The sequence below is a fragment of the Cydia fagiglandana genome, chromosome Z (assembly GCF_963556715.1).
Source record: "Cydia fagiglandana chromosome Z, ilCydFagi1.1, whole genome shotgun sequence".
In the NCBI taxonomy this organism is placed as follows: Eukaryota; Metazoa; Arthropoda; class Insecta; order Lepidoptera; family Tortricidae; genus Cydia; species Cydia fagiglandana.
In genome coordinates, this window is record NC_085959.1 from 6,189,914 (window position 1) to 6,217,513 (window position 27,600).

At 42.2% G+C, this 27,600-nt stretch overlaps 1 protein-coding gene across 1 annotated transcript in view; it reads left to right on the top strand.

Annotated features, from left to right (window-relative positions):
- The window catches only part of LOC134679274 (adenylate cyclase type 5-like), a 367,970-nt gene extending 340,927 nt beyond the window's left edge, over positions 1-27,043 (top strand). Inside the window, exons 21-32 of the mRNA XM_063538168.1 lie at positions 1,693-1,809; positions 2,912-2,986; positions 6,081-6,229; positions 6,958-7,094; positions 7,516-7,625; positions 9,474-9,693; positions 11,412-11,543; positions 16,745-16,869; positions 19,116-19,268; positions 21,340-21,466; positions 24,742-24,904; positions 25,724-27,043. Of these exons, the coding sequence (XP_063394238.1) occupies positions 1,693-1,809; positions 2,912-2,986; positions 6,081-6,229; positions 6,958-7,094; positions 7,516-7,625; positions 9,474-9,693; positions 11,412-11,543; positions 16,745-16,869; positions 19,116-19,268; positions 21,340-21,466; positions 24,742-24,904; positions 25,724-25,952 (1,737 nt within the window). The 3' untranslated portion in view covers positions 25,953-27,043. The remainder of the gene's footprint in view (positions 1-1,692; positions 1,810-2,911; positions 2,987-6,080; positions 6,230-6,957; positions 7,095-7,515; positions 7,626-9,473; positions 9,694-11,411; positions 11,544-16,744; positions 16,870-19,115; positions 19,269-21,339; positions 21,467-24,741; positions 24,905-25,723) is intronic.
- Positions 27,044-27,600: the final 557 nt, after the last annotated feature.

Consider the following 27,600-nt stretch of genomic DNA (forward strand, 5'->3'; position numbering starts at 1 on the left):
CAGCCCGAAGAGAGTTTGCAGAAAATCATATGGACTGGACCATTGAGCAATGGACCCCAGTTCTCTTCTCGGACGTGTGCAGAATATGCTTGAATGGATGTGATCGAAGAGGAAGAGTCTACAGAAGGCTAGAAGAACGGTTCGCCCAATGTTGCTTCTCCGAAAGGGTCGCGCCACGGCCCCCGCCAGGCACGAAAACCAGCTCTGTTCGCGCGTCGTAGGAAACGTCGTCCCAGAACATCACGGATCCACCGCCATAGGCGACCCTTTCGGAGAAGCAACATTGGGCGAACCGTTCTTCTGGCCTTCTGTAGACTCTTCCTCTTCGGTCACATCCATTCAAGCATATTCTGCACACGTCCGAGAAGAGAACTGGGGTCCATTGCTCAATGGTCCAGTCCATATGATTTTCTGCAAACTCTCTTCGGGCTGTACGGTGTCGCGCCAGCAATCTGGGCCCCGTTGCAGGCCTCCTGGGTGTCAAGTTCGCTTTCTTAAGTCTTCTTCTTATTGTCCACTCACTGGCAGCCACTCTTCGTATCTCACGCAGACGCTGCTGGATGGCAACGCTTGTCAGGTGTCGATCTCGGAGAGATGTTGTTACAATGAAGCGGTCGTCCCTCTCTGATGTACACTTTTTGCGGCCGCTTCTTGGTCTTGAAGTAAAGGATCCAGTCCGTTGGAACCTCTGGTAAACTCTGCAAACTGTAGATTGACTTAAATTCAGCGTGGCAGCTACTGAACGTTGGCTACGCCCCTCTTGCAGGAGCTGAGCTGGACGACTTGGCGGACTTCAGCTTCAGTGGTTTCCATTTTTCACAGGTCTTCTTTACGGGAAAATATGCGGATATGTGTACCGGTCAACTTCTGATAAGTGACTGATAACAACCCCTCCCCTACCCCCCGTTTTATATGGGTCAAGGGCAACTCGTGCGCGTGATAACACGAAACCACTCACAAATCGGGAAAATGCCGATAATTTGAAAAATACTGGGCCGTTTTCCATGTTTTTTAACTTTTCGTAAAGCTAAAACTTCAAGGGACATGATCCCATTAAAATAATTGATCAAAATTAATCGGTTTACAAAATTATTGGGTGCAGTTGAAAAAAAAATGTATTTCTGTGTTTACCTGTGACTTCGTAACGCCGAAACGGATGAACCGATTTTGATGTAGTTTCTTTTGTTTGATAGCTGGCTTCACTGCGGTGATTTTTTAGGTATATTTTATTAAAATCGGTCTAGCCGTTTTGAAGATATTCTGCATTTCGTCATACTAGTATGGTTATTTTGTTATTTTAAGGTTATACAAGTACTTATAGCTTGAATACCGTCCAACTTATAATAAAACACATAAGACCATTTTTGTTCTAAATTTAATGAGGATTAATTCTGTCCTTGACCCTTTTTTGATATCTATTATAGTTTTCGTGAGAATGCCAAAAAACTACCAACGGGGACACATTTCGAGGTGGGGGGGGGGGGGTCGAGCGTCAGGTGGAGGGGGGGGGAGAGTGGTGCATTTTAAACAGTACACCTAGACGTATCACGTCACACAGGTTTGAAAACTATATTAATTTGTTTGTCTGAAAACATATAATGACTGTATTATAGATTGTTTTAAAAATATTATTACTTGCAAATGTACTTATCGCTTAATAATAATAGCATTATTTTCTTATTTATCCACCAGCACACCAACGCTCACCTGCGCTCCTTCTCACTGAGGATCCACTCCAACCGGACCCTGGCGCAGGGCATGTCCTTCGCGCTGCTGGGTACCTTACTGCTGCAAATCCAGGTGTTGATGGTACGTACAGCTGGAAACTATCTACGCCTTCTCACTGAGGATCCACTCCAACCGGACCCTGGCGCAGGGCATGTCCTTCGCGCTGCTGGGTACCTTACTACTGCAAATTCAGGTGTTGATGGTACGTACAGCTGGAAACTATCTACGCCTTATCACTGAGGATCCACTCCAACCGGACACTAGCGCAAAGCATGTCGTTTGCGCTCCTGGGTACCTTACTGCTGCAAATCCAGGTGTTGATGGGACGTACAGCTGGAAACTATCTACGCCTTCTCACTGAGGATCCACTCCAACCGGACCCTGGCGCAGGGCATGTCCTTCGCGCTGCTGGGTACCTTACTGCTGCAAATCCAGGTGTTGATGTTACGTACAGCTGGAATCTATCTATGCTTTCTCACTGATGATCCACTCCAACAAGACCCTGGCGCAGGGCATGTCCTTCGTACTGCTGGGTACACTACTGGTGGAGATCCAGATGTTGATGGTATGTACAGCTGGAAACTAACTAATCCTTGTAACGGTATCTTCTCGGGGTCACAGCTCAGCCACACCACAGTGTAAGGTTATATAACCGTTGGTATAGTTCATTTTTTGAGCAATTTAAAAATAAATCACGGCAAATATGTAACAATTTTATTATGAATCTAACACGATAATTTATATTCTTCTGCTTTCATAAGTAGTAGTTACTGATTTTATAAAAGCGATTTTACTGAACTGTCACCCTTTACATGAGAATAACGGCGACAATGATCATATTTTACTGATCAGGCTTAGGCCTTAATTAAAGAATCGTCTATGACTTTGACTTTGTAACTATTGTTGTGATGTAATGTAGAGAAATCGAGACAATATTGTACACAGACTCGTACAAATGTAGTGCATAAAATTATTTATCTTCGTATTTTCACGGGAATTATACACTACATCTGTTATGGCTCCTCTACACGATGGGCCAGCGCCGGCCAGTCCAAAGGACGCAGCCATGCGGTAGAATGAGATAGCAATATCACTTGCTCCCTCTAACGCATAAATGCGTCCCTTGACTGGCCGGCGTTGGCCCATCGTGTAGAAGAGCCATTACGTATTTCACCGTCAACAGGCGCTGAACAACGGCGGAGCATCACCTAACGAACTAGATGGCGTTGTCACCTTCTGCCCCTACTCCGTGAATGAGGTAACTGGGTCAAAAACATTCTGTGTTCGCGTCTTTCCTGTAGACATACACAGAGTCAAAATGTACAGTTCGCGCGAACACGCTAGTTTTCTCTCCTGTGGGCAATAGTTAACAGCTTGTGGGCATGTAAGTAATGATTTTATCATAGTTCTCTAAGTAAAAGGAGGACCTTTTCACGTGGATAAGGGTTAAATAAGAAAATTAACCTTTATAGCCCTTAACTCTTGTGTATGTCTACAGGAAAGATGCGAACACAGAATGTTTTTGACCCAACTGTCAAACTGTCACCTTTTTCTACACTCTATTCAAGATAGGATTAGACCATAACTAGTCTAATAAAACATGGTCTTCTCTTCCCAGAGTGACACAAGCCTACGTCACAATAATATTGCCACTTCATATAGCGCTATTTCATATTATTATGTCGGCGGCCGATCGTAAGATCAGGAACTGCCCAGAAATAGGCTCCGTCGACTCAGGGAACGAGTCAAAGATTTTCACGTTTCACGATATGCCTAGGATTTCACGATATGCCTGATCTTATGATCGGACGCCGACAATTATATAGCGCTGTCGCATGATGACGTAGGCTTGTGTCAGTCACGTGGTCATTATTATGCCATGGATTAGACCTTCGAGCAACACTCGGAAGGGTCTTTATTCGCACTATTTCCTCTCTGCCGAAGCACATGCCCAACTGGGCATGCACACAAGTAGCGCGGTGCGTGTTGTGACTCATCCGTACACAAAAAGAGATCGAGTCATTTTCTATGTATTTGTGTCAACATTACAGATTGGATTTTGTATGTAGTGAGTGAGAAGTGCGACTGTGTGCACGTTTCTCCCCGCAAAAAATGACAAAACGATATGTACGGTAAAATATCGCTTGTGCTCCTCCCTTCCGACGTGTCGGAAGCCGGTGACAGCCGGGGACAGAAGGAAAAAGGCTCTTCATAGTGCAATTTTATTAAGAAGCGCTGGTAGCCTAGCGGTGACAGCGTGCGACTTGCAATCTGGCGGTCGCGGGTTCAAACCCCGGCCCAGGTTCTCATGAGCCGTGGTGAAATGCCGAGATAACGCGAGCAAGAAGAAGATAGTGGAATTTTATTATTGGGAACAAGAAGTAACATTAAATATTGTATAAAATACTTGTTCTAAGGGGTCGATCCTTCAAAGAATATTTAACAACAAAAAATATATTCTTGAAGTTTGCGAAAGTTACAGCAAAGAAAAATGCTCGGAAGTTTAGCCTCGTTCGCTCAAAGGACTTAATTCCTTCGGTTTTATTGTTACACATACTGGAAACTTGGATTTTAGGGATCCTTTATAGTATTATCTCGGCATTTTGCCATGGCTCATGGGAGCCTGGGGTCCGCTTGAGGACTAATCCCATGATTTGACGTAAGCACTAGTTTTTACGAAAGCGACTGCTATATGACCTTCCAACCCAGAGGGGAAACTAGGCCTTATTGGGATTGGTCTGGTTTCCTCACGATGTTTTCCTTCACCGAAAAGCGACTGACAAATATCTCCCTAAAAATAACTGCATTCCCGTAGCTTACGTACTTTAGCCACCGTGTAGATCAAACATCGTGTGTGTGTGTGTGTGTGTGTGTGTGTGAGAGAGAGAGAGAGAGAGAGAGAGTGTGAGTGTGTGTGTAGTGTGTGCGTGCGTGTGCGTGTGTGTGCGTGTGTGTGCGTGTGTGTGTGTGTGTGTGTGTGTGTGTGTGTGTGTGTGTGTGTGTGTGTCTGTGTGGTGTGTGTGTGTAGGTGGGCAAAGTACGGCCGACGGGTTTGGCTACAATTCTGGCCCTCCACTTAAATTTTCTAAACTCTCTGCCCCCCATGAAGAAAGTTTGCCCACCAAAAGTAAAGTGAAAGTTTGGTGTAGGTAGATATTAGCTCTCCTGTGAGTTAATTCCCTCCCCCCTTCCCTCTTCCCCCGCCATTTGTTATTGAACATAGCAAAATAGTGCGGTTGTACGTTAGTTATAAAGCTGCGGTGGGAGGTCGGCTAAACGGTAATGCAGTTCGCTTTGCATGACATTTGAAAGTGTTTTGCGGAAAATATGAACCTACAGAATCCAATTTATAAAGCATTTACGCTTTATAATGGCGCAATCATACTGTGTTATTGGACTTGTTGGATCGTTCGCCGCATCAAACTGTGTCACACACACATAAAAATTGTAATAACGTTTAAAGGCCCGCTAGCACCATTTCACTAACCCGGTTAAACCTGGAGTTACCATTGTTACCAGTCCAATTTGACACTGGGTTAAAGATTTAACATCTTGACCCCGGGTTAGTGGAATAGTGCAAGTGGGCCTTAGTCAGATAATATTTTAAAAAGTTACTCGGTATAAACTATCATTGCTATAAAAATATTGTTTCTGTTCGCTTCATTATTTCAATTGCAGAGGTAATAAGTAAGGCTAGTTTCAATAAAAAACGTAATAAGAAGAGCTAGCATAATGAAATATTTTAGCATAGTTTCGATTATAGAGGTCTTAGGTGCGATTCCAATTACAGAGGTAAAATTAAGAAAAGCATTAAAATCTAAATTGCAATTATAGAGATTCCAAAATTTCAATTATAGAGGTATTTTGGTCTCAAGGGACCGGGATTGGTCGCAATTATTGAGGTTTCCCATTTATCCAGGTGCCAATTAACCAGGTTTCACTAAATTCGTTAGAATAAGTTGGTGTAGTGACATTTCTTCCTGAGTCTTACTTAGTAATAGGCTCAAAAATCTTTTCGGAAAAGGATGAGCTTCTGTTTAATTATTCAGTACAACTTTTAAGATGTGTATAGGGAACCCTGGATAAAACTTGAGGTCCATTTATTTTATTAAGTCCACAGCAAGTCTATTATGGATCGCTTTATCCACATTTATCCACGTGATAAAACAACTGTCACTTTTTAACTCTGCGGGATAGAAAGAGACGGACACCGTTTTATCACGCTGTCACGTAGACAAATACGACCATCATATCCGTACAAGAAAGGTTAACCTTAACTCATACCGAGTCATACTAAAGTTAAAAAAATTAACCCCGAAGCGACAGAATTTAACCAACGTTCTAACTTCCAGCACTACCTTCAACTCACACTCCTGGCGATGTTCCTCTGCGCAGCGCACCAGGTCCTCATCACATCAGTGAAGACCCTTCTCCTACTCCTGGCCACTGGCGCGTATGTCACCTTCACGCTCTTGGATTTCTTTCACCCAGCTGAAGTTGTGTAAGTACCTTCTAGGTGTTCCAGGTCTTACTGATTTTCCGGTTACTTACGATCGCGAAGACCCTTAGACACGCTGCTGGAGTTCTGACACCTAGCTGGTCATGTAAGTACCCTCCAGGTGTTCCAGATGAATATGCTCCTACCTGACCACGGGCGCGTATGTCGCTTTCACGCTACTGGAATTATTCGAACCATGAATAATTGTAAAAGTACCATACAGGTCTTCCAGGTGTTACAGATCTTTCTGGTTTTCCAGCTCTTTATAACTAGGAATCAAAGCGAATAGAGGTTTTCGATCTGTATGACAGTTTTTTACAACAAAAACTAGCAGTAGACATGACAAGATTCATGCTTTTCCTAAGGCCTAAGATCCTACCTATAGTAATTCTTGAGTTCGATGAAATTTAAACCATATTCAATTGGAACTGAGTAGCATTTCTTTTGTTTCGTAAGATTTTTATACAAGTCAAAATCAACTCTATTCTCTGCACTATAGGTTCAAATTTCAGTCGCAAATTTTTGGTTTTTCATTTGTATGGCTGGGCCTTAGGAGGGTAATTTAAGCATGTCGTAAATTGTAACTTCGATTGTATGGGAGCAGTTTCTGGCGGCGGGATCGTGTGACTCCTAATCATTGAATCCCAATTTCGATATTCACCAAAAAATCGACTAGATTGGTACCATAAAAAATTATTACATATATGCATTATACTGTTCATTTTCCATAGCTGGCAATGCGCCGCGCTGGACCAGCAGTGGACGAGCGTGGTGGTCGCAATCGGTGCCGCCGTCGCCCTGATGCTGCACGCCCAGCAGACGGAGAGCACCTACCGGCTGGACTTCATCTGGAAACTGCAGGCCACTGGTTACTACTACGATACACCCTTAATTACTAGAAACTAGAACAAATCTAGGTACCTGGGTTCGTTTATGCCTAGGACCACGATGACATTTTTTCACGTAAGGCCTTCAAACCTTGACCGTCGGCGCTTTCGGCCGTCAGGTTTGTTTAGTTTGAAAGAGAAAAATTTCTTATTGTGCTGGAACGTATCAGCTCTTCATTCACCAACACCATGTTAACCTGTCCCAAAGCTACTCAAACTTGAGACAGTCTCTCGACCCTTGCCCTCGAGCCTACGACTTCCCATGAGTTTTGGTTCTCTTTAGTGAAAGAGAAAATGTCCTGATTGCGTTGGAACGCTTTAGAAAACCTTCATCACCATGTTAAGATGTCAGTTACTCAAAATTGACCCATATCCCCTCTCTAACAAGGTTGAACATTGCAGATGAGAAGGAGGACATGGAACACCTGGAGGCGTACAATCGCAAGCTGCTCGCGAACATTCTGCCGGAGCACGTCGCGCAGCACTTCCTATGCAGCGACAAGAACATCGATGTGAGTCATCATCATCACCATAGGCCTTTCCGTCTCTCTTCTTCTTCCTCGCGTTATCCCGGCATTTCGCCACGCCTCATGAGAGCCTGGGGTCCGCTTGACAACTAATCCCATGATTTGACGTAGGCACCAGTTTTTACGAAAGCGACTGCCATCTGACCTCCCAACCCAGAGGGTAAACAGGCCTTATTGGGATTAGTCCGGTTTCCTCACGATGTTTTCCTTCACCGAATACCGACTGGTAAATATCAAATGATATTTCGTACATAAGTTCCGAAAAACTCATTGGTACGAGCCGGGGTTTGAACCGGCGGCCTCCAGATTGCAAGTCGCACGCTCTCACCGCTAGGCCACCAGCGCTCATTATCATAGGCCTTTCCGTCTATAGCAGACGATTTATGGTGTAAAGGGGCCCACTGATTAATAGTCCGCCGGACGGTATCGGCCTGTCAGTTGGAACCAAATTTTGACAGTTCCGAACAACTGACAGGCCGATACCGTCCGGCGGACTGTTACTCAGGGGGGCCCCTAACACCGGAGGAACACCGTTTTTGGTGGCTGAATAGACCGATGCGAGACCGACATGGTCTACCACAGGTCTGATAAGAGAAGTTTGCGGAAACCGGTACTGGGACATCTTGTCGTCGTCTCTGTACAGTCGCCATCAGATAAGCCAAGGTGTTCACAATGTCTGAACACGCACTCTAACGCCCTGACAATAGAAACGTGTTCAGATATTTGAGATCACATTGGCCGCTCCGATATATCTGATGGCGACTGTACTGGTGTACTGTGCAAGGGTGGTCAAGACTTTACTTCAACCAGCATCTTCAAATTTCGCGGATGACGCTATCACCAAGATTTTTGATCGTTCCTCTATCTCTTTTCCTTTTTGTTTAAACTTGCAAGACGGAGAGGCAAATAGACGAACCAACGATAGAAAATAGAACTTAGAGCCACCCAGCCCCAAAGCCAAGATTTCCATCCAGATTTCCAGAGTATACAGAAAACTAAGAAGATTTATCATTTTGAACGTTTCTCCGAGCATATATTTTAAATATTATTATTTGCCTACAATTAATTAGATGAAAAATGTTTTCAAATAGTAGGTGTTATAAAAAAACCGGACAAGTGCGAGTCGGACTCGCCCGCCGAGGGTTTCGTACTTTTTAGTATTTGTTGTTATAGCGGCAACAGAAATACATCGTGTGAAAATTTCAACTGCTTAGCTATCACGGTTCAGACAGCCTGGTGACAGACAGACGGACAGTGGAGTCTTAGTAATAGCAAAGATATATTGATTGAGTAAGATGGGTAAAAAATCTAAGAAAATTTCGTGCTTCGAATTTGACAGGTAAAGACAGACAGGTAAGGAGAAGGCGCTGTACAGCTCCATACATTTTGCGGTAACTCTGATTGTCAAAAGTTGACGTTTGACAATTAAGTGACCGCAAAATATATGGCGGAGTACAGCGCCATCTGTTTTGGTTGTCAAACTAAGGGGCACGTTTTTTTCTTAAACTTTACCTCTCTATTACAATACATTCTCTTTGGTAATAGGGTCCCGTTTTTACCCTTTGGGTACGGAACCCTAAACAGGCTGGAAAATACACAATGGGGTTGGCAACTGTCAAAGGTTTGCATAGATGGCGCCATCATAGCTTGCCCCTTTTTCTATGAGATTAGGCTTAAAGAGCTTGCATCCAGGGTATTAAAAAAACAAAAATTTGACACAATTGTAGGGATTGATAGGGCAAGCTATGATGGCGCCATCTGCTAAAAACTTCCACCGGCCAACCCCATTCATATAAACTATAAATAAATCTACCATGTAGCACTTATCAACAGGAGTTATATCACGAGCAGTGTGAATCCGTCTGCGTCATGTTCGCTTCCATCCCCAACTTCTCCGAGTTCTACGTGGAGCTGGAGGGCAACAACGAGGGTGTGGAGTGTCTCCGACTCCTCAACGAGATCATCGCTGACTTCGATGAGATCCTTGCCGAGGACCAGTTCAAGTACATCGAGAAGATTAAGAGCACCGGGGCTACGTATATGGCGGCGTCAGGTCAGTTTACACTCTTGTTCATATTAAGAGCACCGGGGCTACGTACATGGCGGCGTCAGGTCACTTTACACTCTTGTTCATAGTAAGAGTACCGGGGCGACGTATATGGCGGCGTCAGGTCACTTTACACTCTTGTTCATATTAAGAGTACCGGGGCGACGTATATGGCGGCGTCAGGTCACTTTACACTCTTGTTCATATTAAGAGCACCGGGGCTACGTATATGGCGGCGTCAGGTCACTTTACACTCTTGTTCATATTAAGAGCACCGGGGCTACGTATATGGCGGCGTCAGGTCACTTTACATTCTTGTTCATATTAAGAGCACCGGGGCTACGTATATGGCGGCGTCAGGTCACTTTACACTCTTGTTCATGTTAAGAGCACCGGGGCTACGTATATGGCGGCGTCAGGTCACTTTACACTCTTGTTCATATTAAAAGCACCGGGGCTACGTATATGGCGGCGTCAGGTCACTTTACACTCTTGTTCATATTAAGAGCACCGGGGCTACGTATATGGCGGCGTCAGGTCACTTTACATTCTTGTTCATATTAAGAGCACCGGGGCTACGTATATGGCGGCGTCAGGTCACTTTACATTCTTGTTCATATTAAGAGCACCGGGGCTACGTATATGGCGGCGTCAGGTCACTTTACACTCTTGTTCATATTAAGAGCACCGGGGCTACGTATATGGCGGCGTCAGGTCACTTTACATTCTTGTTCATATTAAGAGCACCGGGGCTACGTATATGGCGGCGTCAGGTCACTTTACATTCTTGTTCATATTAAGAGCACCGGGGCTACGTATATGGCGGCGTCAGGTCACTTTACACTCTTGTTCATATTAAGAGCACCGGGGCTACGTATATGGCGGCGTCAGGTCACTTTACACTCTTGTTCATATTAAGAGCACCGGGGCTACGTATATGGCGGCGTCAGGTCACTTTACACTCTTGTTCATATTAAGAGCACCGGGGCTACGTATATGGCGGCGTCAGGTCACTTTACACTCTTGTTCATATTAAGAGCACCGGGGCTACGTATATGGCGGTGTCAGGTCACTTTACACTCTTGTTTATATTAAGAGCACCGGAGCTACGTACATGGCGGCGTCAGGTCACTTTACACTCTTGTTCATATTAAGAGCACCGGGGCTACGTACATGGTGGCGTCAGGTCACTTTACACTCTTGTTCATATTAAGAGCACCGGGACTACGTATATGGCGGCGTCAGTCACTTTATACTCTTGATCATATTTTTGGTTATACATTTTATATCGTACAAGCTTCAGATAAATGAGATCTTAGCTCATGCCGAGTAAGAGACGAGCTCATCAGGTTACGTTACGGGCCATACACAAAAATAGTACACAAAAATATCTGTAAACTTTTCTTACATATTGTCAATTGCACCGGCATCAGATATTTGCGAGCACCCAGTTCGCTCTGATATACCAAATGGGTGTCCATGGAATGTAAACTGATTTTTACATTTTTTTTCTGGTGTTGTAGTTAATCCTTATCCACTTTTATGGCCCCTCTACACGATGGGCCAACGCCGGCCACTCCAAGGGACGCATTTATGCGTTAGAGGGAGCAAGAGATATTGCCTTCTCATTCTCCCGCATGGCTGCGTCCCTTTGAGTGGCCGGCGTTGGCCCATCGTGTAGAGGAGCCATTAGTAATTATTTACCTAGCTTCCTCCACCATCAGGCCTCACAGCGTCGACCCGGGACCTGCGCGGGTTCCGTCACGTCACAGCGATGGCGGACTACGCTCTGCGCCTGCGCGAGCAGCTCCAGTACGTCAACGAGCACAGCTTCAACAGCTTCCGCATCCGGATTGGTGAGAGACAATCTGGTTTATTCCGGTTTACAGCGTTTTCACACTGCCCGATCAAGAGTCGGTTGTGCCAATCACGCTTGACAGATTATCCTTCGTCAGTTCAACTGCACAGTTCAAAGATTTGCCTACACACGTACATTTTAACTGAACAGTTAAAACTGTGCAGTTAAAACTGATGGTCTGTGGCCCGCTTAATAATAAATTTTGATTAGATCGTCAGTTCAACTGCACAGTTCAAAGATTTGCCTACACACGTACATTTTAACTGAACAGTTTGACTGAACAGTTAAAACTGTGCAGTTAAAACTGATGGTCTGTGGCCCGCTTTAGATCGTCAGTTCAACTGACGATCTAATCAAAATTTCATTAGATAAAACTGCACAGTTGAAACTGTTCAGTTAAAACTGATGGTCTGTGGCAAAAAACTGTTTTGTTGTCAGTTTGACGAATCTTCATTGCAGCGAACACGTTTTCTATTGCGATCTTTGTAACCATGCCTAATCAACGTGAATGGTTAGAAGAATTTATCGATTTATATCATTCTGAACCTTCCTTGTGGAAAGTTAAAAGTAAAGATAGCCTAAGCACATTAAGCCGAATTTGGGCAAGCTGCGGAAATAATTCGTGTAGTTTTGAAAATTGGTACAGGCATACCTTGTGGTGTCCAAATAAACATACTAAAAGTCCCCGAGGGTAGGGGGTGTGCTGGGGGTGATTATTCTAGGTGTGACTAAATCGAACAAAAGCAAATAAGTTTTTTCATCCATTCTTAAATAGTTACGATAATCTTTTGGAGTAATTCTGATCTCCTTTAGTAAATTATTATGCGTATATCTAGACACGCGGCAGCGTGTCAAGCCAAGTTCAAGCAAAGGAACTGGCTAGCCAGCGCCGAGTGTAATATTACACGAACCACTTGGTGCCACTTTTGACCCTTCTATAACTCAAAACATATTTGACGTAAACACATAAAACTACGTGTGTTTAATTATATCCATAAGGATATCTAGAAGCCCAAATTTCATGAAGCTAGCTCAAACGGTTATAAAGATATGAAGGTCGAAAAGTCGTAAATTTTAAGACTGACTTATGACTTATAGTACCTAAACCTAACCTACTTCCAGATGACCTAGAAGGATGAAATTTGGAATCCAGCTTGGTTATTGTGTGTAACAGTAGGAAAAAATCTAAAAATAAAATAAAGTTAAAAAATAGGGGGGGTCCCCATACAAAAAAACCATTTTTTATTGGGACTGACATATAAGTACCTAAACCTAACCTACTTCCAGATGACCTAGAAGGATGAAATTTGGAATCCAGCTTGGTTATTGTGTGTAAGCGTAGGAAAAAATCTAAAAATAAAAAGAAGTTAAAAAATAGGGGGGGTCCCCATACAAAAAAATATTTTTTTATTGTAGCGTTGGAACCGTTACAAGCAGATATTTGAAACTACCCCAATATATGTATTATTATATTTGCTATATTAAAATAAAGTTTAGTCAAAAAATAAGTGGTGTCCCCATACAAAAAACTTGTAATACGCTCTAAACAACCGGCCAACGGTGTGTCGTCGGCGGCGCGCGGCACCACATAATTATACAAAGAACAGAAGTAAAAACCATACAGCGGAAACACAAGAAAAAACATTAAATCTCAATACCTGCCTAGTATTCTTTACAAAAAGTATTGATATCCCACCAAAAACATAAATGTAAAAAAGGAGAGCCAAGTTCAATACAAAAATTATGCTTGGCTGTGGGGCTCGCCGCAAAAAGAATGGAGATCTAAATGAGTGCCACTGCCAAGTTCTATGCAAAATCCAGATATGTATTTATAGGAACAAAATAACATTATAAACAAGTATTAAACTCTATTTCTTTGCTTTATTGGATACCTATAACAATTGCTGTTATTTTAAAAAAATGTGAGATTTTAAAGTAGGTTAGATTTGGCTTGGCCAGATTTTATCAGAATTACAATATATATAAAATGATTGATGTAATGAAAACTGGCCAAGTCAAATCTAACCTACTTTAAGATCTCACATTTTTTTTAAATAACAGCAATTGTTATAGGTATCCAATAAAGCAAAGAAATAGAGTTTAATACTTGTTTATAATGTTATTTTGTTCCTATAAATACATATCTGGATTTTGCATAGAACTTTGCAGTGGCACTCATTTAGATCTCCATTCTTTTTGCGGCGAGCCCCACAGCCAAGCATAATTTTTGTATTGAACTTGGCTCTCCTTTTTTACATTTATTGTTTTTTCTGTAATAACCAATGTTTACACCACATTCTTTTCCTTCTTTGTCTTCTTTTTTTTTAAATACACAATAATCCAATAACTGCCAAAGCGTCATCCATGATTCCGTCGAACGTCTACTTCAAGCGAAAAAGATAACTTAACTAAAAAAACTAAAGTGTGTAGTCACAAGGGATGTCAGTTTTAACTGAACAGTTTGACTGGACAGTTAAAACTGTGCAGTTAAAACTGATGGTCTGTGGCCCGCTTAACAGACGCAGACTGTTAGTGCGACTGGCCCTTAGGGCCACTTGCACCGCTAACCCGGGGTCAACCGGTTAAACCATGGTTAGTGTGGGATGGTGCAAGTGGCGATTAGTGTGTAAGCTAAGGGGCCAAATTCGACATGTACAACTGTCAGATTTCGCATCCACGTCAAATCAACAGTTGATTTTATTGCATACTGAGTGTTGATTCAATCAACGGTGGATAATATCATTTGGTACAACCAGTACAACCAAAACTCAACTCTAAACTAAGGATGGTTCGGTTTGGTTTGCTTGTCACCCTAACTATGGATTGTTAATGTCAAATGTTGACATTGTACGTATTCGAGAACCTATGATTTTTCCCACATCAACGGGAGATCAACACGATACGTCAAACGTCGCTTGTCGAATAGGGGTCAAGTGGACACTCTTTGCGGGGCAGGCTGTGCATACGATCTCAGAGGGCTTACCGCGAACCACGTTCGACGTGTTGCCTCTTTGTCGCGCTTGTAAATTCGTACGTAAGTGTGACAGGGAGGCAACACGTCGAACGTGGTTCGCGGTAAGCCCTCAGTGCACTCTACTCGAATCGCTTGAAGGAAAAAGTCGAACGAAGTAGCATAATTGGATGGTGTTTAGCAACTCAAAAAATTACGCTTAACGTTGACATTTTATTGCAAAAAGAATGTGGGTTAACACGTTTTTGCTAAACTCCATCCAGCTAGATATCACAACAAATTCCCCCGCCGCATCTGTTTGCGATAAACTGAAAAACTTACAGAACGTATTTTTATGCGGGTATCGCCTATCAATAGAGTGATTATTGACGAAGATTTAGGCACCTATATGATTTTGTTAAGGTTTACCCGTGCGGACCCGGGACGGCTCGCTAGTGGTTATTATATTTGCCTGTAAATTCTTTGCAAAAGTTGGAGTATGTAATTTCACGCTCGTTTTGGCAGGATACACAATTAAATTTGGAATAACTGTAGAACTCAACTTGCGGAACTTCCGTTGTTTCTGAATTCGGTGCCAGTTTCTTGAAAGTTGTAAAGGGGCCCGCAGATTACCAGAGCGGCTACCGCCAAAACCGAAATTCGCAAATTGCGGGGATCTTTCTCTTTTACTCCAACGAAGGCGTAATTAGAGTGACAGAGAAAAATCCCCGCAATTTGCGAACTTCGATTTTCGCGGTTGTAGCCCAGTTCGCCGGACGAGATCAGCCTGTCAGTTATTCCGAACTAAGTAACGGAAAGGCTACCCGGGGTTTTAACCGATTTTTGACAAGTTTTGAATCGTATCTCCACTTTTGTACTGATAGATTTATAAAACAAACGTCAGTTCTACAATCTTTTCTCTCCATTTTTAGCCCCACTTGCACCATCCCACTAACCCGGCGTTAACCGGTTAAACCGTTAACCCGTGTCAAATTGTACTGGTTACCATGGTAACACCAGGTTTAACCGGTTAACCCGGGTTAGTTGGGATGGTGCAAGTGGCCCTTAAGTATTTTAAACTATTCCAATCCACTAACTTAAATGTTTGTGAGCACTGCTCAAAATTAAACATTTCGTCAGCCATAAAAAGGTTTTTTACGGGAACTGTAGATAGCAAACAGAGAAATGATTTGACGCTATTACATTTTACAACTAAAGCCCTTTGAGTTATAATACAATATATTATGAGACTAAAAAACCTCTTCCTAGAATTTAAAAAATATAAGTACATATTAAGTTTTCGTATATGACAACAATGAAATGCCCAAATAGCATATTACCGATTCGAAATTTCTGACGTAAAACTTTCGTCTCTCTTAATTGGCAGGTAGGTATTTACAAATTTCCAGAACGGAACAAATTTACACAACCCTACTATAAATACTTGAAAACCTCGCTTAATTCTTATTTAAACAAGTCCGTATTATTTACTGAGGAGCTTTGTAGACCAAACGGCATTCCACGTAGGTATTCGTAACGTCCTACCTTCTTATGGCTCCTCTACACGATGGGCCAGCGCCGGCCACTCCAAGGGACGCAGCCATGCGGTAGAATGAGATAGCAATATCACTTGCTCTCTCTAACGCATAAATGCGTCCCTTGGAGTGGCCGGCGTTGGCCCATCGTGTAGAGGAGCCATTAGTTCTAAAAGCCGTCTGCGAATTGTTAAAAGCTTGCCAGGCGAATCCCATCCTTATAACAGTTAACAGTTTTAACAGTTACTTACTAACATTATTTGGTACTTATTTGATTGTCGGCAACATTAAGGACTTCCGAAATAAAACTATAGAAACAAGTTTCGAACCCAAATTACAATGTACAAAACTACCTACATACAAAAATAATGGACGAAAAAATATACGTTTTAAGATGGTTAATATTTTCGAGCAACACCAGCTTCCGACAAGTCGGGGACCAAATGATACCTTACCGTATATAAATCGTTCTACCATGTGGGGGGGGGACGGCACACACTAGCACTTCTCACTCACTGCATACAAAATCCTATCACGTCACAAATACATAGAAAATGACACACGTCAAATAAAAATCTTGCACACTTCGATCTCTTTTTGTGTACGAATGAGTCACAGCGACCGCGTTAGTTGTGCGCGTGAAATAGTACAAATACCGATACCGGTGTTGCTCGAAAGCGGTAACCGAAGACAATATTAAGGACTTCTGTTCAGGAATCAACATCGGACCGGTGGTGGCCGGGGTGATCGGAGCCCGGAAGCCACAATACGACATCTGGGGGAACGCCGTCAACGTGGCGTCGCGTATGGACTCCACTGGGCTGTTGGATCACATCCAGGTTGGCATTTGGATGGGTAATACGGAGGAAAAGCGATGAATCATTCGTGTTCCGTAATTTTATGCTTAATGGCTCCTCTACACGATGGGCCAGCGCCGGCCAATCCAAGGGACGAAGCCATGCGGTAGAATGAGATAGCAATATCACTTGCTCCCTCTAACGTATAAATGCGTCTCTTGGAGCGGCCGGCGCTGGCCCATCGTGTAGAGGAGCCATAAAAGTTTAAGAGCCCCCGGCACGCTCGGTTCTCCATACAAACGTAGTTACGCTTTCATTTTAAAACGATGAAATGACATGAAATGTAATAGAGTTAAACAGAAAAGTCTGCAACGAATTTGATAGCACAATCAGTGCAAGTGTTATTTTTAACGTCAAACGTCCATGAAATTATGCTGTATAAATAACACTTGCAGTGCTCTGCATACATGCAGTCAAAATCGTTGCAGACTTTCCTTTGTGAACTCTGTGAACATTTAAGTAGGTAACAACATAACTAGGTATATCTAGTAAAGTGAACTGTAAAAATATGGTTGTAGACAACTTACTCAAAAATATGTCCCATAGTTCTTAATTCACTGACATTTAGAGTTACGGGACATATTTTTGGGATGATTTGTACACCCATATTTTTACAGTTGACTGTACCTCCTAGTTTTAGTTGCTAGAAATTTTTATACAAAAAAGCTAGTAGAAGTTTTACATATCTACAAAACTTATATTTTCTTTGTATACTTAACTATTTTTTTACAAGGGTAAACTAGTACTAGACGTAAATATATGTACGTGCATGTTCATGTCATGCCAAGTTGCGAGAGCGTAACTCTGATTGTGTGAGAGCGGTTTTTCGGCGGGCTCGTGTGGCTCTTATCTTCAAAACAGCAAGCAATAGAAATATCATTTCGTGGTTTGATCTAGTTTATAACTATGCATCGCGACAAATATTTTAGACTTAAAGCTTTGCGGTTGTGGTACCACAATAAACTAGGCTAAAATTTCACATTGTCCTATGTTACGAGTATTAAATTTAGTATACGGAGCCGAAATCACTTAAAAACAGGCGTTTACAACAACAAACTTCGTGCAAAGTTACTTTAGCTCGGATGTTTGTAACAGTAATTGTTCTCAACTTGATTTAGGTACCGGCATAGTTCTGTTCTTAAGCGATGAAACTCCGTATATCTGTTACTGTGTGCTATGCGAATGATTTGACCTGCTTCAAAAGCCTGCGATGGTCTATCTGATTAATTATTTTATAGTGCAATATAAACGCTTCTGAAATTACCACATTCTTGACTGTTTTGCTGATTGGATACCCAACAAACAAAAATTCCTCCAGTAGTGGCTTAAAATGCCAAAAATAATATTCTTATATGAGCCATATTATCACTAATAAGGGTGCATTTGGACACATATTATAAGGACAATTACCTTATATCCCCCTTGCAGTTAAATTTCAAAACTGCATTTACATCACAAATTTTATAAAGATGGGTAAAGACACCCATAGAGGAGACCTATACCTTTACCTTAAATACCGTGAGTTTGACACTAACATATTCGCTAGTGACTTAGATAACTCACAATGCAGTCGTACTGACTGCACTGCGTTTCGAGTTGACGCAGTCTCTAGCATTGAATGTCGCGTAAAACTCATGGTAAGGGCAATCATATAGGTTCATTCACGAAAACTTGTATATGACAAACAAACTTTGTATATGACAATAATACTCTGACAGTTCAATACAATTCTCGCGGCCGCTCGTATGAACGTATAGGTAATTATGAATTGACTCATGTCACTTTACTTATTGCCTAAGTTAAACTATGCTACAGATGTAGTGCATAATTATTTTCCATCGTATTTTCACGGAAACGTACGAACGTGTGTTGCTAATTCAGACAGTCTCGGTACAAAAAGTACTGACGTTGACAGAAGCAGCATGACAAAAACGAACATTTGCGAGAAAATACGTTGGAAAATAATCATGCACTAGGTACATCTGTACCCAAGCGATCTTAGTTAAAACAAGCAAGAATTTGGTAGGTATTTCTAATGACTTCTCTACACGATGGGCCAGCGCCGGCCACTCCAAGGGACGCAGCGGTAGAATGCTCTAACCCATAAATGCGTCCCTTGGAGTGGCCGGCGCTGACCCATCGTGTAGAGGAGCCATAAAATTCGACAAAACTAGGCACAAGGGAGCTTCAAGGGAGCCAGTTGCCCTTCTGAAGCCAAGTTCCCACAGGTGACGGAGGAGGTGTACGATATCCTGGCCTCGCGGGGGTACCGGCTGCGCTGCAGGGGCACGGTCGATGTCAAGGGCAAGGGCAACATGGTCACGTACTTCCTTGAGGGTGTTGGCGACACCATCCCTAATGGCATCGCGGATATTTACAATGTGAGTATGGTTTAGTTTTTGTATTAAAATCTTTTTAATTTTTATTTTCATTTTTATTTGGGCACAAGGTACAATAATTGATACCTACAGATGGTGATATTATTCAATACATGAACCAATGAAGTTGCCACTAACTAATAATGGCTCCTCTACACGATGGCCCAGCGCCGGCCACTCCAAGGGACGCATTTATGCGTTAGAGGGAGCAAGTGACATTGCTATTTCATTCTACCGTATGGTTCCGTACCGTTCTGCGTCCCTTGGAATGGCCGGCGCTGGCCTATCGTGTAGAGGAGCCATAACGCGTATACTAAAAATAACAGAACGGAATAACAACTAAATATATCCACACAACAATCATTTGTCGAATGAATTTATAAATAAAAAGAGAATAATTAAAACAAATTGAGTTAAGAGTTAAAATGTTCTAAACATTAAGTATTCAAAGCACTACGAACAGCGAACCTCATACCTTTTTTCATATTAACCTCTATATTTGCTCTATATTGACATCTGTATTTTTTATTTCATTTGGCAGAAGATCTCACGTTCTGACATTGACATATTTCTAGTTTGAATTGTAATGTCTAAGATAGAATACGGCATTTAGATTTTCTATCAACATAAAATTAATTGTAAATAAATTCAACACTGTTGTGTTTGCAAAAAAATATTGTTATGGTCACAATTTGACCTTAACATCTATGTTTTATCAAAATCCTTTATTACGTATACGGTCGCTAATAAAAAGGGTGAAGAAATAGTAACTAATATGGACCAAAAGCGTCCAGCACCCACTCAAAAGTCCAAGTATGCCAGATGGACTTCCACACAGGCTAAAATTGCTAAGTCGGAAATACAGAACACCAGCGAAGATTCCAGTTGTAAAGGTGACTATATGGTATATAGCGTTGAGACGACGTTATTACAAGCAATGCATAAAATTTCCGAGAAATTTGAACTAGTAAACAAATTGCAATTACCAAAACTTACTAGCACGGTACTTGAATTGAAAACTACGAGCGAACGCATTGAGAAGCAGAATGAGGAGATTCTTAAACAGATAGCGAAGTTACAGAGCAGCGTTGAAGATACAAGCGCAGAAAAAGAAGTCAGTAAAGTGAGATACGAGTATGGAGCACCTATTTTATCGGCGCCGGAAAAAGTTAAACGTAATAGGCGCAAGAGGAGACCGCTGGTGTTTACGAAAATTTTTGTTATTTTTAATAATCAAATAAAGAAATCGAGACAGTGTCGGAGAAATCGGAAACACTAACCCAAATGATGTACCTATTAAAAATTACAATGGGCTACTGTAAACAACTGGTTTTTATTTAGTACACACTAAGTACTAGTAGGTATACCTACACTTGTTGGTTAGTTCACGATTTGCCGGATTTACACAAGTAGTAGTTAGATGTACGTCGCAATCCAAATAGGTATACGAGAATCCGACGAATCAGGAACTAACCCACTTGATAGTCTCTTGGTTTTTTTTTTAAATCTTAGACAAGTACTTATCGATTTCCAGGATTTCCAGGGCTGATGGGATAGCTATTAGTCTATTAGTTCCTATATTGTGGTCATTTACAAAATAAAATGGTTACAACCTGACAAGATTCTATTTTGCCCTGAAATTAGAGCATAAAGCTCTGTTTTCCTAGGATAGCGGTGCGGCCGTCATATAGCGGCCGTCTCCATACAAAATACCTAATATGGCTAAATATGGATGTAGTAGTATTTTGTATGGTCTTTGCCGTCATATAGACGGCCGCTATATGACGGCAAAGACTAGTTCATAATATGGGAACACGCACTAACACCTTGACTGTAGAGGCGTGTTCAGATATTTGTGAGCGCCATGACCGCTCCGATATATCTGATGGCGACTGTACATATAGAGCTTAAATTTTTCAACGTAGGCACGTAGAGTAGCACCATACATAATGTAAATAACTAGGTACATGTTATACTTTTGTAAAAAGGCAAAAAATTAAAACATATCCTTGATGTCGACCTTACAAAAAAAAACACAAAATAGGCTTTACCTTTACGACAATTTATTCCACAGAACCCGACCCCGTCGACCTCTCACGAGTGCTCAGATGGGCGACCAGCACCAGCTGACCACAGACCTCTGGAGACCCTTTCCGAGGACCACGGCGAGGACGTGTCACCACGCGCCTCCATTCCAACTGGTAAATAGTAGTTACTAACAGTGTTGTCGACTTGGCATAAATGGTGCCAGATCTGGCATATTTTTACTCGCTTTGGCACCAAAATTTTCCATTAAGCCTCTGGCATATTTTTAGAATAATTTAGTCTAAGCCAAGGTTGCACCAACTTGGCAGCAACAATATGCGCCATCGCCTTATGTGGTTCATATTTTTATATGAATTTTGACTTTTGTGGACGGATGGACGTCGACGGTCTATATAAAGTAATGTTGGTCAAGCAGATTTTGTCAGTCGAACAAGGTGGCAAATTTTTAAAAATGCGTGTGTTTTAAGTGTCTAATTTCAAGTATCATTTTAGCATATTTCAAAACCTTTGGCATAATTTTGGTATAATCTAGACATTAGTCTAGCATTTTTTCAAAATCCGAGTTGGCAACACTGGTTACTAAAGCGGGACTTAAATTACGAAATTAATAGATAATTTAATAACGTAAATGCATTTGTAACATGATATAATATAACGACAACTAAAATCCGAATAAAAAATATTTCGTTCAAATATACCTACACTCCATGCATGAGGCTAATTTATGTAACCAGCCGGCGTATTATGGATAGCTTTATCCATCTTTATCCACGTAATAAAATAACTGTCACTTTTTAATACCGTGGGATAGAAAGTGACGGACAGCGTTTTATCACGCTGTCACGTAGACAAGAACGACGATCGTATCCGTACAGAAAAGCGCTTTGTAAGATAAGAAAAGAAAAAGACATACTACTACATGCCTCGACCGCCATTTTGAATTTCTTCATTTTTAAATTCATCATAATAACTTAATCTACATGGTAAATAAAATAAAATAAAAATAAAATAAAAAAGCCTTTATTGCCATGTAACTACATAGTTAAAACATAATTGAACATATTAAATAAATACAAATTAAACAGTTATATAACTATTAAATCATTATAGTTTCTGTGCGTGAGTGTCACATGGCCCCAGTAAGGGTAAAGGCCTCCTCCATCAGTTTCCATTGTTTCCTGTCTTGCGCTTTCAAGATCCAGTCTCTACCAGCTTTCTTTTGAATTTCGTCTATCCAGCGTTCTTTTGGCTTCCCTCTGCTCCTCTTACCAGTGGGGCCCATCCACTCGGTTACCCGTTTTGTCCATCTTTGGTCTGTGATTCGTGCTACGTGTCCCGCCCATCGCCATTTTAATTGTAGTGCGTGTTGTCCGGCGTCTATCAGTTTGGTTTTTCTGCGGATATCTTCGCTTCTATATCTACTTATCTGTAAGTTTAATACCAAGGATGCTTCGTTCCATAGCACGCTGGCAAGAGCGTATTTTTGTTTTAGTTCCCTTTTGGAAGATCCAAGTTTGTGCTCCATATGACAGACAAGGTAGCAAGCACGAATCGATTACCTTCTTTTTGAGCTTTAGGGGAAGTTTAGATTTTAAGATTTCTTTAAAGCTCCAGAATTTTTTCCAAGTCATGTTGATACGGCGTTCTATCTCGTCCTCATGTCTTGATTTCTCGAATGAAATTTGTTTACCAAGATATATATAGCTGTCGGCGTATTCTATAGTTGTATTATTTATAGTTATAGGATCTTTTACACTATTGGTAGCCACTTTAGTTTTGGACGTATTAAGTTGTAATCCTATATTTCCGCTGACTTGGCTTAATTCTAAGATCATTTCTTCGAGCTCTTTAGATGATTCTACATGGTACTTAACATAAAATGCACAGGACATTGTAAGCTTGTTGAGTGTATGTAACCCACAGACCTAACGTGTATGTAAGCCTTTAAAAGTGTAAAGGCTCCAGTACACAGTGGTCAAGGATGGTCCATGCCAAGCCATGCTTTGCAATGCGCAACTGTAGGCCTATATCACGTAAAACAATGGTACATAAAAAAAAACAATTACAAAACTCAACATTGCGGGCTCTGATTGATATAGGTAAATCTATAAACTGAAAAGTCTCGTCATTGTTCCACGGTAATGACATTTTGGGCTATCAACATTTAATCAAGCGGTCAAAATTTCAAGCTGTGTGTAATAAACAACAATGGCAACTGTGTGAACACCACAGGCCGGTACGCCACGATTCCTTTGAAGTGTGCCCAAAAAACCGACAACTCCCCGATTGCCCACCACGGCTGACAACTGACGGCCAGTCGTCCGCCATTGTATACCATAGCCCCCTGTAAACAATGGCGACGGTGTGGCATGGCCCATCCTTCACCACTATGTACTGGGGCCTTAAAGTGTGGTTTATAAGGTATAGGTGAACCAGGATCTATTGAGGCTGCGCCATGTTACGGAAATTTGTTGGTACTAATTTCTAGCAATGGCAACAATTTTAATAATTGACAACATCTACCCTCTATGATAGTTGTCAATATTGACAATGTAAACATTGCTTTGTCTAGTTTCGTGTGAATTATTATTAGACTGCAATAATCATGCCGAAAGTTTTAGATTTTACAGAGAAAAAAGTTGTAAATAGTGTATATAGTTATTTATTGGAAGAAAAAACGTGCGGGAGAGGAATTTCTTCCATTAGAAAACATAACGAAATTAGCATCTGAATTGACGGGTAAGTTTCAAACTTATGGACAAATGTCACTATAGTCAGGTCGTCACGATTTGGTTGATGTCTTGTAATAATTTGATTTGTGTATTAGGTGTATCGCATGCATCGGTATCACGGATTGCTTTTGTTCCAAACGCACTGTTGTCATATAATGACAAAGAAAAAAAAGTGACTACCACGAGTTCTTGAATAAAGATAATTTTAAAAAGTGGGTCACAGAAAAACTTATTCCCAATCTCGACAAAAATGCCTGTGTTGTCATGGACAACGCAAGATATCTTTCTTTTCAGGTCAATAAAGCACCTAACACTCAATGGAAGAAGGGAACAATTGTCAAATGGCTCGATGACAATAATATTAGTGATCCGCGAAAAGCAACTATAGCCACTTTGCTAGTTATCGTGAGGAAAAATAAGCCCGATTCGCACTTATTAAAGTTGTCGCAATAAAACAAAAATCATCGGCCAATTTCCATTGTCCCCACTATACAAATTGTTGCTATATAAAATTCAAAACGAGCGCCCTCTTGACAATACTCCCAAAGTTCTGGTTTACCTATATAAGTAAACACTTTATTGTACGAAAATAAAGAAATATTGGTTACAACAGATAAAACATAAATATGCAGCACAAAGGCGAACTTATCCCTAAGTTATCAGAGTTATATTATACCCTATGAATTTTCTTTCAACAGACAGCCAGAATGATTCAGCAACTACACAGAGCCCGCGCCTAGCTGCGTCGCGTGAGTCACTCGCTGGCGCCGTGCGCGCGCGCGTGCGCAAGAGACTGGAGCGGCCCGCGTCACTGGCCGAGTGCCCAACGCTGCCCGTCCTGCTCTCCGTGCTGCAAGCCAGGTGAGACAGATATAGTCACGTGAGTCGTTCGCCGGCGCGGTGCGCGCGCGCGTGCGCAAGAGACTCGAGCGGCCCGCGTCACTGGCCGAGTGCCTAACGCTGCCCGTCCTGCTCGCCGTGCTGCAAGCCAGGTGAGACAGATATAGTCACGTGAGTCGCTCGCCGGCGCGGTGCGCGCGCGCGTGCGCAAGAGATTGGAGCGGCCCGCGTCACTGGCCGAGTGCCCAACGCTGCCCGTCCTGCTTATTAGAAGAACCAGGGTCCTGGTCTCCAGCAGAATAAGTGGAACAGATAGTCAACGCTAGTTTTGGGTAGAATCAATATATTTTCTATTCAAACATATTCAAATATTGACATTACATTAGACAGTAATAGGTTTATAATATATTCTGCCAGTGCAGTACATATGCAACCTCCAATACTGCTCTCCGTGCTGCAAGCCAGGTGAGACAGATATAGTCACGTGAGTCGCTCGCAGGCGCGGTGCGCGCGCGCGTGCGCTAGAGACTGGAGCGGCCAGTGTCACTGGCCGAGTGCCCAACGCTGCCCGTTCTGCAAGCCAGGTGAGACAGATATAGTCACGTGAGTCGCTCGCCGGCGCGGTGCGCGCGCGCGTGCGCAAGCGACTCGAGCGGCCCTCGTCACTGCCCGAGTGCCCAACGCTGCCCGTCCCGGTCTCCGTGCTGCAAGCCAGGTGAGATAAATATAGTCACGTGAGTCGATCGCCGGCGCGGTACTTTTCACGGAAGCAATTTTTAATTTTACCAAACTACCCTTATATCGTATAGTATGTTTATTTATACTTTATATTTCCCTCAGGGCGCACTCAACTGACTTCCGTGTACCAACATCTCACAGCAGCGGCGACATCGAAGCCCTGATCCAGCCGCGGCGCTCCGCCAGCCTCGCTGACTTCGTCCGCCGCAAGCCGCGGGTCAACGTCATCGAGAACCCTATGGTCGTCAGCCCGCTTCCCAACGACACCCCCAGCCCGGATAGCCCGGCGACGGCTGATAATGTCATTCTCACTGTCGCGCAGACGCATTAAACATACTTGGCCTGACGGCACGATTCGGGAAATGAATTAGAGATGCACTAGATATGTGACGTTCCACGGCAAAAGGTACCATTGCCCCAGCTGAATATTGGAGCGGCGTTAATAATAGCGTAATTGCCAGGTGCCATAAGGTACCTTTTGCCGTGGAACGTCATATATCTTTACTATTTCATGTCTAGTGCATCTCTAATTCATTTTCCGAAACGCGCCGTGAGTTTTCGTCAACATCATCGGAAACCCCGATGGTCGTGAGCCCGTGACATGAGCGACGCGAAGGCTGATAGAGTCAGACTAAGAAAAGTCTTCAGAGATTGACAGCACACGCAGTGCAAGTGTTATTTATACATCCTTAATTTCATAGAAGTTTGGCGTGCACTGCGTGTACTGCAGACTTTTCTTGGTCCAACTCTGATCCTCACAGTCGCACGGACACATTAAGCCCCATTTTACACGAACCAAAAACTTGCATGCGATTTTCTTTACATAGAATCTTTACGTATTTGTTCGACCGACCGAATTCGTTAGCAATGCATTGCATGGAAGTTCTTGAATAGGGGATATTACTGCAATGTTCTGCCGCCAGAGTGCAGCACTACCGACTCAGTAAATTCATAGACTAAACTTATACATACTCTGCCTTAAACTGTTTTTTGTTAAGTTTTCATAGACAATAAAATATGACATTGATGCATCAAGGCGGTTTGTTAACAAGGGCCTACCGGTAAACGCAAAAATGGAAATTTAGTTATCTGCCTCTTAATATGCAAGAGTGATAGAGAGATTAGATTATGAAATTTCGATTTTCTTGTTTCACGGTAGGCCATGTGATTAACGTGACGTGTGATGTGTCAATGTGGTTTGTTTACTGTATGTGCCACAAAGATGCCACCTACGCAGAGCTTTGCCTAATATTCCCTATTAGTCTGAGTGGGGCTTTAGATTTGACTTGTGGAGAGGCCGGCATTAGTTATTTAAAGATTGAGAAGTATTTTCTTTATTCGTAGGTATTTGAAAAGTAAAAATGTATTGGGATATGAAACGACACGTGACCATTTCCGTACCTACATTATTTAAGTAAGCCCCCCCCCCCCCACATTTAACGTCTTTCGATCGTCGGCGTCTACAACTCTATGGCCGCTGCTCGACGCAACATCGACGCAACGTCGACGCAACTGCGCAGCGACGTCATTTTCCATAGCGCTGACCAGACGCCGACGCTCGAAAGACGCTAGATGTGGGGGGGCCTAAGGATAGGCGTTTTCTTTATACTGTTCACTTGTGTAGGCCCCATGACGCGATTTTTCTTTCTAAACAATAGGTCTGTCAGTACTTACCATCGTCTATTCTTTATTCTTTATTCGTCTATACCTGTTCTTCTCTTTCCCACAGACTATATAATCGTACCCAGTCTGTTAATATTTGAGCTTTGTATTCCGCATTTTTTTCATTGGCATATTTTTGTAGAAGTGGCATTGTGAAACAGAAAATTCGATGGTGTTTTAAGGTGACAGAGATGTACATAATTTCTTCGAAATATTCGAAAATGCCATCAAATACTTCAGCGGATTTCTAAAGATCTTTAAAAGTTTATTTGTTTCCTTTGATATATACGCACGAGGACTCATTTATGAACCTGGTT